The 13,535-nt window shown below is 40.3% G+C and overlaps 1 protein-coding gene across 4 annotated transcripts in view; it reads right to left on the reverse strand.

Moving 5' to 3' along the window:
• pde4ba (phosphodiesterase 4B, cAMP-specific a) overlaps positions 1–13,535 on the reverse strand; it is a 463,830-nt gene that overhangs the window by 19,195 nt on the left and 431,100 nt on the right. The window contains exon 1 of one of the 4 annotated variants that reach the window (XM_034179587.1): positions 5,553–5,791. The exons of the other annotated variants lie outside the window; for them this stretch is intronic. Within the exon in view, the coding sequence (XP_034035478.1) occupies positions 5,553–5,645 (93 nt within the window). The 5' untranslated portion in view covers positions 5,646–5,791. Of the gene's footprint in view, positions 1–5,552; positions 5,792–13,535 lie in introns of those variants that run through there. 4 annotated transcript variants of the gene reach the window in all.

Genomic DNA, 13,535 nt, shown 5'->3' on the forward strand with positions numbered 1-13,535 from the left:
AAATCCAGATGTACATATTGGTAGGCTTAAGTTCTTATCCACTGAGCTACCAAGAAAGTAGACAAAGAAGAAATTCAAGAAGTTCAGTTATGGCAACTGCTAATGGCTCAAAATACAAAATACGAGGTTTATTAGAAAACTAACCGGCAGTTTTATTAAAAAAAAAAAAAAAAAAACTATATGGATTTGAATCACGTGCGATTACACCAGACATGCTTGAACCCTTGTGCGCATGCATGAGTTTTTTCCACGCGTGTCGGTGACGTCATCCGCCTGTAGGCAGGCTTTGAGTGAGCACTGGTCCAGCTCTCTCGGCTGAAATCCTTTGTCTGCGATGCTGCTGGAGACGGCGCGCGTTGCTTTATCAAAATTTTTTCAGGACCTGTGAAGGATATCCGAGTGGACACTATTTGAGAAATTCTGCTGGTTCTCGGTGACAAGTTCAATGGCTGATGAGAGATTGTGGAGTTTCTTTCGCATTAAGGACAGCTCACAAAGCGGATTGGCGCGGCGCGGTCGGAGGTGGCATCCGGCTGGCTGTTTCGAGCTGAAAACGTCCTAATTTAAGGCTCTGTTCACCCAGGTCGTCGTCAGAGAACTGAGAAGTTTCAGAAGAAGTCAGCATGAGGAGTTTATGTGGACATTCCACTATGAAAGGAGATTTTGTAATGAAAGAACGTGCGGGCAAATTCGCTGAGTCGGTTCCGTGACGACGCAAATCCGTCTGCGCCGCGACAGGAAAAACACCTCCGTGTTGAAAACCATTTGTAAAATTCAGGTGGCTTTTGATGGCTTTCAACAAGTGAGTATCTGAGAAATTGTTTAACAGTTGGGCATGTTCCAACTTGTCCGTTAAGGTTTCCAATGGAGGTGTTTTTCCTGTCACGACCCCCCGCAGTCGGGTCCGGCCCGACATGCGAATCTGTCCGCACATTCTTTCATTACAAAATCTCCTTTAACAGTGGAATGTCCGCATAAACGCCTCATGCCGACTTCTTCTGAAACTTCTCTGTTCTCTGACGACGACCTGGGTGAACAGAGTCTGAAATGTGGAAGTTTTCAGCTTGAAACAGCGAGACGCCGCCGCCTCGGAGCGCAGATCGCCGTCAGGCGCCGTGGGCCATCCTTAAAGCGACACTTACAGACCAAAATCTCTCATCAGCCGTTAAAATTTTTACCGAAAACCAGCTGAATTTATCGAATGGTGTCCACTCAGTTGTGCCTTACAGTTTTGAAAAAATTTTGATCAAACAAAGCAGCAGTCTCTGAGCCATTCCTAAACAATGAAAAAATCGACGAGAGGGTGGGCGACTCCTCACTCAAAGACTGCCCACAGGCGAATGACGTAACCGACAGGCGTGAAAAAACTCTCGCATGCCCACGAGGGTTCAAGCATGTCTGATGTAATCACACGTGATTCAAATCCATATGGTTTTTGAAAAAAATAATAAGGTCGGATACTTTTCTAATAGACCTCGTATACTACAAAGGCCAATGATATACGAGCTACAATCAAACATCTGTCCGTCCGTCCGTCCGTCCACAGCCTGGAGTACGGTATGCACACTTGGTCACCACACTAGCGTGCAGATTTACTCTGTGTTTTAATTTTCTTTTTAATACGCTCCACTTCCATGGAATAATCTGCAAAATAGTTTAAATCGATTTTAAAACTCACCCTTTTCTGTTGCTCACAGTTAAAAAATTAATAATTCTAACATTTTAACCTCATATTGTGCATTTGTATAATTGGGTTGCTTTTGATTTTTACTGGATTGTTTCAATTATTTAATTGATAATATTACTATTATTATTACATCTGCCAGGGACGTAATAAAATCATCTGCGTTTATTTATTTATTTAGTTAGTTAGTTGTTTGTTTGTCTGTCTTTTAGCAGGATTACGCCAAAACTACTGCACGGATTTTGACAAAATTTTCACCACAGATAGATATTAAGGCATGCAAGACCACTGAATTTTGGAGGTGATTTGGATCCGGATTGGCGGATGTTAGAAATCTCAGACTGCTCTTATTATTATTATTATTCTCAGCAATCTGCCTCCCCCTTTTGTCTGTTATCGTTTTTCTGCTGTTTCTTGTTCATTTTCAATGTTCCATCTTGTCTCTCTCTCTGTCCAACCTTTTACTCTCACGTTCCTCGTTCCTCGTCCCTGACGGTCTTTGCAGGGGAGTCAGGTCGATTTAGCAGAGCTGCTGTGACTGAGGCACAGAACGTGAATGGAGCTCGTGACATTTCATCGGATGACGGAAGGAAAAAAAAACCTTCAGATCCTCCATTGAGATGTGAATGCATCAGACAAGTCAGTGTGCAGAGCAGACGGGAAGGCAGGCACACAGTCTGCCTCTGAGACCCGTGTCTGAGTTCATGCATGCTTTGCATTCATTATTTCATGATACACTGAGCTCCAGTTTATCGGCAGGACTCAAAAATTTAAAACATTGACAATAAAGACGACTGCCCTTTAACCTTTAAAATGAATTCTTTTTGCTGTCGCAGTGATTCCATAACTACATCCTGTTGATCACTTTCTCCTGTTTGTTGTCTTGGTGGACTGTTTGTCACTTGCAGGCTGTAAACCGACAACTCTGTCTTAATGTGTTCTTGATTGAAATAGATAAAATTCAAAATTTGGTGTTTTTCTGTCAAACTAATGCAGAAAAAAACATTTCTAAAGTATTTATAAAGAAACACGAAGGTGCTTGTACATAATTCTATAACCAGCCATCCATTGATGGATCTGTCATCTAATCCATTGATCTATCTATCAATGACCTATCAACCATTTATCTATCCATACATTCATTCATCAACCATCATTTTATTGATCCATCCATCCTTTATTGAGCTATCTATACATCTATTGATCTTTCCATCATTTATGTGAACAGACCAATCACAACCCAATATTCAAATGAACTACTTAACTTTATACTCAATTTTTCAGTGACAAAAGAGGAGAAATGTGCATATGGCCCTTTTCTGCAGTAAAATAAATAAATATTTGTGGAAAAAGATATGAATCAAATTATTAAATGTAATCTGTTATGTTTGCATACCACAAAAATAATTAATCCTGTAGGTGTCTTCACCACACAGCTAGTAAACTTTGATTTCATTAGAAATCATTTTAAATAAGAACGTTTAACTGTGAAACAGGCTGAGAATTTTCAAAGGAATTTCATATTAAAACGAGAGCAGATCAAAGGTGTGAAGTAAGCGACTGAAGATGTGTGTGTGTGTGTGTGTGTGTTCCTATGCTTTGGTCACTAGTGGGCGCAGTGTACACAGGCTGTTGTTCAGCAGCCGCTCTGTCTCCAGGGATGATTGACTCATAACCTTTCAGGTACATGCTTAAAGTCACTTTTTGTCGAAATAAAATAAAATTAAACTATGCAAACATCTCCAAGTTAATCTCAATGTGAAGCATTTCCTGTCGTGATGACATTCTGAATTTTTCTGGAGCTCTGGTATATCGATGCCATTTAATTTCTTTCTTTGGTAAACGTGTGACATAAAAGTGGGTGTGCAGTGACATCATCAAGGCGAGATCAGGAAATCGATGTATGTATGTTACTTGTGCACACGTTGGATGCAGGTAGGGAAAAGTGACAGAGACAAGCTGCTGCCTCTCACTTCCTCTGACTCACTCATGCTGGTGTGTGTATGTGTTTGTGTGTGTGTCTGAGGGCATTGAGGTGTACAGAGGAAAAAAAAACAAGCAGGGTCAACGACACAAAGGAAGAGATAAAAGAAAGCAAGAAATGTTTCATCAGACTGATAACTTCCCATCAATCTCACCCACACAAAGCCTCTGAAAAACAGAGAGAAACAATGAACACCCTTAAAAAAGGAGTGGTAGATTTTAAAAAAACAAATAACTAAAATTTAACACTAAAATGAAATCAGAGCTGTATTTCCCCGACTGTGGTCAAACAACGGCGTGCTTCATGACTGCATTTCCTGTTTTCCTCAGATGACCAGCATGTTTTCCAAGCGTCCAAAAATCAATGTTTATCACCCACTGAGGCTTCAGATGTTTGAAATTTACAGCTTAACTCCACATCTCTCTCACTTTAGAAACTGAGGATGCAAAATAAAAGAAAAAAATGAGGCAAACACTCTCCTGATGTTTTTTTTTTTAAGGTACTTTTACATTTCAAAAACTTAACTAATTCCACAGTTCCACTGACTGCAGCCTACACTCTAAAAAATGTTAAAATTGACGAGCACTGTCAGCTTGAGGAAAAAAAAAAAATTGAACGTGGGCATGTTTTAGTAAGTTACTCACTTATTACAAGATGCCAGTACATTGGTTGACAATAAACACTTTGATTATAAAACTGGAAATCTTACGTGACTTAAGTAAAATAAGTTACTAAACTTAAATAAATAAATAAATAAAAGGTAATTTACCTGGACATTTGTGAGTATAATGGAAGTAAAATAAGCATCAATAAAGTGTTAAATAATTTACCGACTTAGTAACACTTAAACCTTTTAGTGAAGTTGGTTTCATTTAAATAACCTCATAGAGGAGAAAGTGAATCAAGTGTTCTATAATACTTAACTAAATGCTTTACTAAATATGTGTTAGTCTGACTCTGAACATCTCATAGCATTAACTTGTGTGGTGGCTGTGTTGAAATTACTTAAAATGACCCATGCAAATTATGACCTTAATTTTAAGTTGAGTCAGTATATATATATATATATATATATATATATATATATATATAGTTTTTACAGTGTGAGGGAAGTTGTAGAATGTCAAGAGACAACAAACAAAAAACTCCAGAAAACTGATATTTCTCTTCGATTTAAACTTTGAGGAAAGACTTAAAGTAATTGACTCGACCAAAAACTGGACATAATTGTCAGCAAATGGCTGAGTCTTCATGTTTTTGAGGAAAAAGTGGTTAAGACTTTAAAACTGTTCTGGTATTTAATTATTCGAGTCGCTCTTCGGGCAAACATTCTCTGATTGTGTGCTCGCACCGCTCGCTGTTTTATATCATATTAAATAACATTTTCTGATGTGTGAAAGCATGATCTGCAACTCTGGAGATGTGACAGCTGTTTGACGTTAATAATCGATCAATAATCAACAGCTTCAGCTTCAATTGTGGCTTCAGTGGAGCGCTGTTTATCTGCAACACACAACTTCAGCTCCATGTGAACGGATGCACAAAAGCAGTGCACAAGTGCCTTAATGAAATAAAATAATGCACTTTGCTTTAAAATCAGTACAAAGCATTCCAGTATTAAAGCACCTACGGTGATCGAAACCATGCAAATGTGATAATGAGCTCTCACGCTTCCATTCAGCAGCCAAATATGTTTCCCCATTCAACAACAGCAAAAGGACTGAAGTGATCTCCTGAAGCAGCTCCTTTTAAAAATGACCAACCAGTGTGTGTGAAAGTCAAATCAGCAAACTCCAAAACTCAGTAAAAGTCCACAAGAGGCACGAAAACAAAAGCGGGAACCTGTAACCTTTAAAATAAAAGTAATAGTTCTGAAAAACTCACCTTTCTCCAACCATTTAGTTTCCCCAGTTTCCTCTCTTTCTTGTCAAAGCAGCAGGCTCCCATGTTGCTGTACGTGTGTGTGTATGTGTGCATGTGTGCGTGTTTGTATCGGTCTGAGTCTGACTACAGCATGAGTAAAAGCTCCTCTGTGACGCTGGAAAAGGCAACGACTCCAGTGATTCACTTCGGGCTGCACGCTGTGACTCGGCTTCACCTCACACACTCCCTGTGCATGTGCTGTGAGGAGTGTGTGCGACAACTCAGCCTTATACACACTTCCTCATGGGGGTGGTCCCGCCTGTACCCGCCCCAGCCTGCCTGCAGACTGTCAATACTGTACAAGCCCTTCTGATAAATACAACACATTCTGTTTTGATTTGATTTTTTTAAAGTGGATTTTTGTGACTTTCAGCCAATAAAAATATGACCTTCCCCTTCTTCTTGCCCCCAATGGACAGTTTAAATCTGTCACATAAAATTTTATGAGTCAAATTTGGAGGCATAACTGAATTTTACACCTTAGTAGAGTCAAATTGGAATCTCATGCTGTCGGACATGTCCTGTCCTCCCAGGTCCTGTCCCTGTCTTCTAGTACTGTCCTAATAAAAGCTAAAGAACACTCAGAGTGCGTACTTCTTCCAAGGTCCAGTAAAATGCAAACAACATGGAAATCAATAGGTAACATTATGAAACTATTCATTTAAAAGTCATTGTTTCTTTGGGATTCAGTGATACTGTAGTATGACATTCCTGCCTTGTCCAGACGGAAACAGAATTTTCCCTGTACGATCTTTTGCTTTTCTGTTTTCAAAAAGAGTTTCGTAAGCATGGCACGCTTTCAAGAACTATCCGCGTGCACACAAAACAACTAAAAATGACTGAAAATGCTGTAGTATATATGCCAGGTCTGTATGTTTATATTCCTCCGCTCCTCTGTCCATGACAAAAACTCCTGTAACAGTGGAATGTGCTGAAAAAGTGGTATGTCCACCTCTTCTGCCATTTCTGTCAGACGATGTCCCGGATCAACACAGCGTTCAATTTGGAAATGATCTGGTCATTTCAGCCTGTCGATTGCCGCTCGGAGCGCGGCGCGCCCTCCGCCGTTGTGCGCTGTCTTTAAACCAGTTGTAACACTCCTTAATCTGTGTGATCCCCATAGAATCGTCCCTGAAAGCCGTCTGAATCTTCCGAATGGTTTCGACCTGGCTGTCTCTCACAGTTTCTGGAAAAATTTGATGCAGCAAAGCTCCAAATCATTCAGACATTTTCCTCACAATGAAAATCCGACGAGGGGGGTGGACCACTGCTCACTCAAAGCGTGCTCACAGGCGAATGACGCAACCGGCAGGCGTGAAAAAACTCACGCATGCGCACGAAGGTTCAAGCTTGGCTGATGCAAGCGCACGATTCAAATCCATATAGTTTTTGTAAAAAATAAAAAGGTCGGATAGTTTTCTAACAGACCTCATATGGTGGAGAACACATTTGGAATCGTCTGAAAGGTAATTTTTATTGTAACGGATTTGTAAAACAGTTGCATGTTCCTTCCTTCTTATGAGTTTGATAATGTATCTGTAAAATTATGTTTATTATAGATGTAACCTCTTGTAATCGTTCAGATACACTGCAGAATGAGACGCATTGACACACTGTGTTTTTGAACAGGTTGCGCAATGTTCACGACTATTTCACAAAATTAATGTGTGCCAGAAGTTTTGAACATTTCAAAGATTTCATGGCGCACTGGCTCGCAGCCGCACACTGGCTCGCAGCCGTGCACAGCTCATGCACAGTTTACAACAGTTAACAACGGATTAACTCACTGGCACACCAGATTGCGTGTCAGTGTGGGGATCAAATTCATGCAAGTGTCGAGGTGCCTTAAGTCGACTAAAACTACAAGAGAATGCTGACTGGGAATCGTGTCAATCCAAATTAACCATATATTGGACATGTTGCTGCAGTATCCAAGACACCTGACTGAGAAAGACGTGTTGTCTTGCAGCCGGAGTTAAAGCTGAGGTTAGATGGGTGGGGCTATGACATGATCGATTCACAAAAGTTGTGTAGTGGTTGCAAAATTGCAAAGGCAGCTCTCATTTCTAGAAATCTGGCCAATTTTCTTAAATCCTCCAAACCGTGACTATCCAGGGTTGGGACCAGGAAGCAGAGTTGTAGTCTTACACACCTCTCTGCAGCTTCTCTCCTCCTGCCATCCCCTCATTACCCCATCCCCGTAGAGACGGTGCCTGCTCCCAGACCACCAATAACCAGCAAAAATCTATTTAAGCATAAAAATTCAAAAGAAAAAATAATATAGCACCTTCAACTGCACCACAGACTAAAACAGTTAAATGTGGTCTATTAAACATTAGGTCTCTCTCTTCTAAGTCCCTGTTGGTAAATGATATAATATTTGATCAACATATTGATTTATTCTGCCTTACAGAAACCTGGTTACAGCAGGATGAATATGTTAGTTTAAATGAGTCAACACCCCCGAGTCACACTAACTGTCAGAATGCTCGTAGCACGGGCCGGGGCGGAGGATTAGCAGCAATCTTCCATTCCAGCTTATTAATTAATCAAAAACCCAGACAGAGCTTTAATTCATTTGAAAGCTTGACTCTTAGTCTTGTCCATCCAAATTGGAAGTCCCAAAAACCAGTTTTATTTGTTATTATCTATCGTCCATCTGGTCGTTACTGTGAGTTTCTCTGTGAATTTTCAGACCTTTTGTCTGACTTAGTGCTTAGCTCAGATAAGATAATTATAGTGGGCAATTTTAACATCCACACAGATGCTGAGAATGACAGCCTCAACACTGCATTTAATCTATTATTAGACTCTATTGGCTTTGCTCAAAAAGTAAATGAGTCCACCCACCACTTTAATCATATCTTAGATCTTGTTCTGACTTATGGTATGGAAATAGAAGTCTTAACAGTATTCCCTGAAAACTCCCTTCTGTCTGATCATTTCTTAATAACATTTACATTTACTCTGATGGACTACCCAGCAGTGGGGAATAAGTTTCATTACACTAGAAGTCTTTCAGAAAGCGCTGTAACTAGGTTTAAGGATATGATTCCTTCTTTATGTTCTCTAATGCCATATACCAACACAGTGCAGAGTAGCTACCCAAACTCTGTAAGTGAGATAGAGTATCTCGTCAATAGTTTTACATCCTCATTGAAGACAACTTTGGATGCTGTAGCTCCTCTAAAAAAGAGAGCTTTAAATCAGAAGTGCCTGACTCCGTGGTATAACTCACAAACTCGTAGCTTAAAGCAGATAACCCGTAAGTTGGAGAGGAAATGGCGTCTCACTAATTTAGAAGATCTTCACTTAGCCTGGAAAAAGAGTCTGTTGCTCTATAAAAAAGCCCTCCGTAAAGCTAGGACTTCTTTCTACTCATCACTAATTGAAGAAAATAAGAACAACCCCAGGTTTCTTTTCAGCACTGTAGCCAGGCTGACAAAGAGTCAGAGCTCTATTGAGCTGAGTATTCCATTAACTTTAACTAGTAATGACTTCATGACTTTCTTTGCTAACAAAATTTTAACTATTAGAGAAAAAATTACTCATAACCATCCCAAAGACGTATCGTTATCTTTGGCTGCTTTCAGTGATGCCGGTATTTGGTTAGACTCTTTCTCTCCGATTGTTCTGTCTGAGTTATTTTCATTAGTTACTTCATCCAAACCATCAACATGTTTATTAGACCCCATTCCTACCAGGCTGCTCAAGGAAGCCCTACCATTATTTAATGCTTCGATCTTAAATATGATCAATCTATCTTTGTTAGTTGGCTATGTACCACAGGCTTTTAAGGTGGCAGTAATTAAACCATTACTTAAAAAGCCATCACTTGACCCAGCTATCTTAGCTAATTATAGGCCAATCTCCAACCTTCCTTTTCTCTCAAAAATTCTTGAAAGGGTAGTTGTAAAACAGCTAACTGATCATCTGCAGAGGAATGGTCTATTTGAAGAGTTTCAGTCAGGTTTTAGAATTCATCATAGTACAGAAACAGCATTAGTGAAGGTTACAAATGATCTTCTTATGGCCTCGGACAGTGGACTCATCTCTGTGCTTGTTCTGTTAGACCTCAGTGCTGCTTTTGATACTGTTGACCATAAAATTTTATTACAGAGATTAGAGCATGCCATAGGTATTAAAGGCACTGCGCTGTGGTGGTTTGAATCATATTTGTCTAATAGATTACAATTTGTTCATGTAAATGGGGAATCTTCTTCACAGACTAAAGTTAATTATGGAGTTCCACAAGGTTCTGTGCTAGGACCAATTTTATTCACTTTATACATGCTTCCCTTAGGCAGTATTATTAGACGGCAGTACTATCTAGCCTGGTTCTGCTGGAGGTTTCTTCCTGTTAAAAGGGAGTTTTTCCTTCCCACTGTAGCCAAGTGCTTGCTCACAGGGGGTCGTTTTGACCGTTGGGGTTTTACATAATTATTGTATGGCCTTGTCTTACAATATAAAGCGCCTTGGGGCAACTGTTTGTTGTGATTTGGCGCTATATAAAAAAATTGATTGATTGATTGATTGATTTTTATTACTCGTCCAAATCCTAGTAACAAAGAGATGAGGTGTGTTCAGGCTTGATTTGTCCTGCACAGGTGTCTCTGGTCTTGCCCATCCATGCTCCATGTCTTTACCCATTTATGGGTTGGCTGGGAGTTAGGCGGAGTCAGCCACAGCCAAGTTGGTTACATTTAGAGCCACTGTCTCAAACCCACTCCTCAGAAAACCTATGGGTGATGTTACGGACACTTTGTCCACTCATTCCGCCATTTCCAGACAATGAAAATCCGACGAGGGGGCGGGACCACTCCTTCCACAAGGCGTGCTCACAGGTGAATGATGTCACCGACAGGCGTGGAAAAACTCACGCATGCGCACGAGGGTTCAAGCATGTCTGACGTAAAAGCATATGAATGAAATCCATATAGTTTTTGAAAAAAATAAAAAGGTACGATACTTTACGGACAGACCTCGTATATATATATATACACACACACACGAGGTCTGTTAGAAAAGTATCCGACCTTTTTATTTTTTGCAAAAACCATATGGATTTGAATCACGTGTGATTGCATCAGCCAAGCTTGAACCTTCGTGCGCATGTATGAGTTTTTTCACGCCTGTCGGTTGCGTCATTCGCCTGTGAGCAGGCTTTGTGTGAGCAGTGGTTCACCCCCCTCGTCAGATTTTTATTGCGAATAAAATGTCTGAACGATTTGGAGCTTTGCTGCATCAAATTTTTCCAGAAACTGTGAGAGACCTCCAGGTGGACACCATTTGGAAAATTCAGATGGCTTTCAGGGACGATTTTATGGGGATCACACAGATTAAGGAGTGCTACAGCCGGTTTAAAGACCGTCCACAACGGCTGAGAGCGCAGCGCACTCCGAGCGGCAATCGACAGGCTGAAACCCAGCTGAAACAACCAGATCATTTCCAAAGTGAAGGCTTTGTTGATCCGGGACGTCGTCTGACTACCACAGCAATGGCAGAAGACGTGGACATCAGCACTTTTTCGGCAAATTCCACTGTTTACAGGAGTTTTTGTCATGGAAAGAGAAGCGGAGGGATGCACCACAGAGCCGCGAATGGCGCGGACAAAAGCACCTCCGTATTGGACATCAGATCTTGTAGCCAACATTCATTTTTTTTCTGGCTTACACAACATCAGAAACCTCAAGGGAGGCAGCCAGTGTCTGCTCTAAATCAGCAGGTTTGATACAACAGGAAGCATATTACTTTAACACACAGCAGTATTCAAACTCACAAGAGCCCTTGACCTGCATACGTCATCAGTGTATAACAGAGCAGACAGTTACGTACGCCGAGCGCTCCGCAGTGACAGTCTGCTTCAGTTCACCTTGGAGCAGCTTCTCACATTTCACATCCCTTTCACTTGTGTTTCATACTCGGCCATGGCTGGGATTACGCCCTTCTGATCTAAAATGCATGCACTAATTAGCAGCAGCGTCTAGTCGACTGTCATGTAACCTTGTTAATAAAACCCGGCTCTTGTCTAACGGCCCAAATGGCAACGGAGGCTGAGTTGTGTGATGTTCTAGCTTTCTGTAAGATCCTGTTCAGAAGTAATATTTCAGCTGAGTGGGAATAATGACACGGTAAAACAGCACAAACACATACAATAAGTTAAAGTGTAAAAAGACAGGCATGCTAATGGGGATGTGGACTGCGGCCTTGACAGGTCTCGATGGATTCTGTTCCTTATCAGTGTCTTAGTCACGGACGATTACATGTCAGGATGCCAAAGTCATGTCATTGCGAGCAGGTCACAGCACGCAGCATGACATCATCTGATATGGAATGACAGATAAATTAAACCAGATCTACACTCATTTTTACGAAAAGCTTTGAAAGCTATGCACACAAACATAACCATAAATAAAAGTTTGTAATCCCCCCCCCATCATTATAGACAAAGAATAAAACTATGCAGTATGACCTTGATAAAAAGCCAATATATCTGACACCGTCTGAGCAGCTGGACGATAACGTGATGTGACTAACAAACGTGGGCTTTTTTTTTTCTTTGTTTTGTTTCTGGAAATAAGGTGCTAAAGCTGCCAGTTCAATGTGCCAAGGCCGAGATATTTTGCAATTTCTCAATGCAGGAGGCTCCTGAAATCAATCACAACATGCTGACGTCACGCTGCTTCAAGCTTTTGTTTTTCCTGCGATTGCAAAAGCTGGAAATTTAGCGTCTTAATTTAGAAAATTAACTTGTTCAAATCAACAAATGAGGTTTAACATAAACCCGCTGCTGCATTCATCAACAAATGGATCCAATGTGATTCAGTGCTCCCCGTGCGCACGTCAAACAGCCAGTAACACGTCATAATCGTCATTCGAACCAACAACGGCCAATAAGGTTCACATCAAAGTTCATATTGTAGTACGAAATTTAAATGTTTTAGAGTATAAACCGGTAACGAGCCTGAACAAAGACAGCGACTGACATCATGATAAATACATTCTAGAGTACAATTAACACCAGAAGTCGCACATTTTTCTGTATTATCAGCTCTTTAATTTGGAATTTTTGTGTTTTGTTGTAGTTTACTTTTTATTATTGGCATTTATTCTTTTTTATAGGACTTCATTTTGTTTAGGGTTTTGATTCCTGGGAAAGTCATACATAAATACTACTACTACTACTAGTACTACTGCTAGTAATTAAAAATAATAACTGAACACATGATTTTTATTGGTGTACAAATTGCAGGACCTCCCAAACTTAACAAAAAAACAAAAAACAAATAAATGAATGAATGAATTTACTTATCCGGCACACAGCTGAGCAACAACAAAGGCAATAACAAAACATAAAAGACACAATGTACAAAGAACCCATGTGGCCAAAAGGGTGAAGGCAGAAGCAAGGCTTATAAGCACCCTCTCCTTATACCATTAAAAACAAAGAATGTATATATATATATATATATATATATATATATATATATATATATATATATATATATATATATATATACGAGGTCTGTCCGTAAAGTATCGTACCTTTTTATTTTTTTCAAAAACTATATGGATTTCATTCATATGTTTTTACGTCAGACATGCTTGAACCCTCGTGCGTATGCGTGAGTTTTTCCACGCCTGTCGGTGACGTCATTCACCTGTGAGCACGCCTTGTGGAAGGAGTGGTCCCGCCCCCTCGTTGGATTTTCATTGTCTGGAAATGGCGGAATGAAAAGGACTTTTTTTTCCATCAGAATTTTTTCAGAAGCTGTTAGAGACTGGCACATGGAAACCATTCGAAAAATTTATCTAGCTTTCAGTGAAAATTTTACGGGCTTCACAGAGAATAAGGACTTTAACTACAGGTTTAAGGACCCCTTTAAAGGACGGTCGGTGCGCCGCGCTGCGAACTGCGACGATGCGGCACAAACCACTGGATCA

The sequence above is a fragment of the Thalassophryne amazonica genome, chromosome 10, assembly GCF_902500255.1.
Source record: "Thalassophryne amazonica chromosome 10, fThaAma1.1, whole genome shotgun sequence".
Lineage (NCBI taxonomy): Eukaryota > Metazoa > Chordata > Actinopteri > Batrachoidiformes > Batrachoididae > Thalassophryne > Thalassophryne amazonica.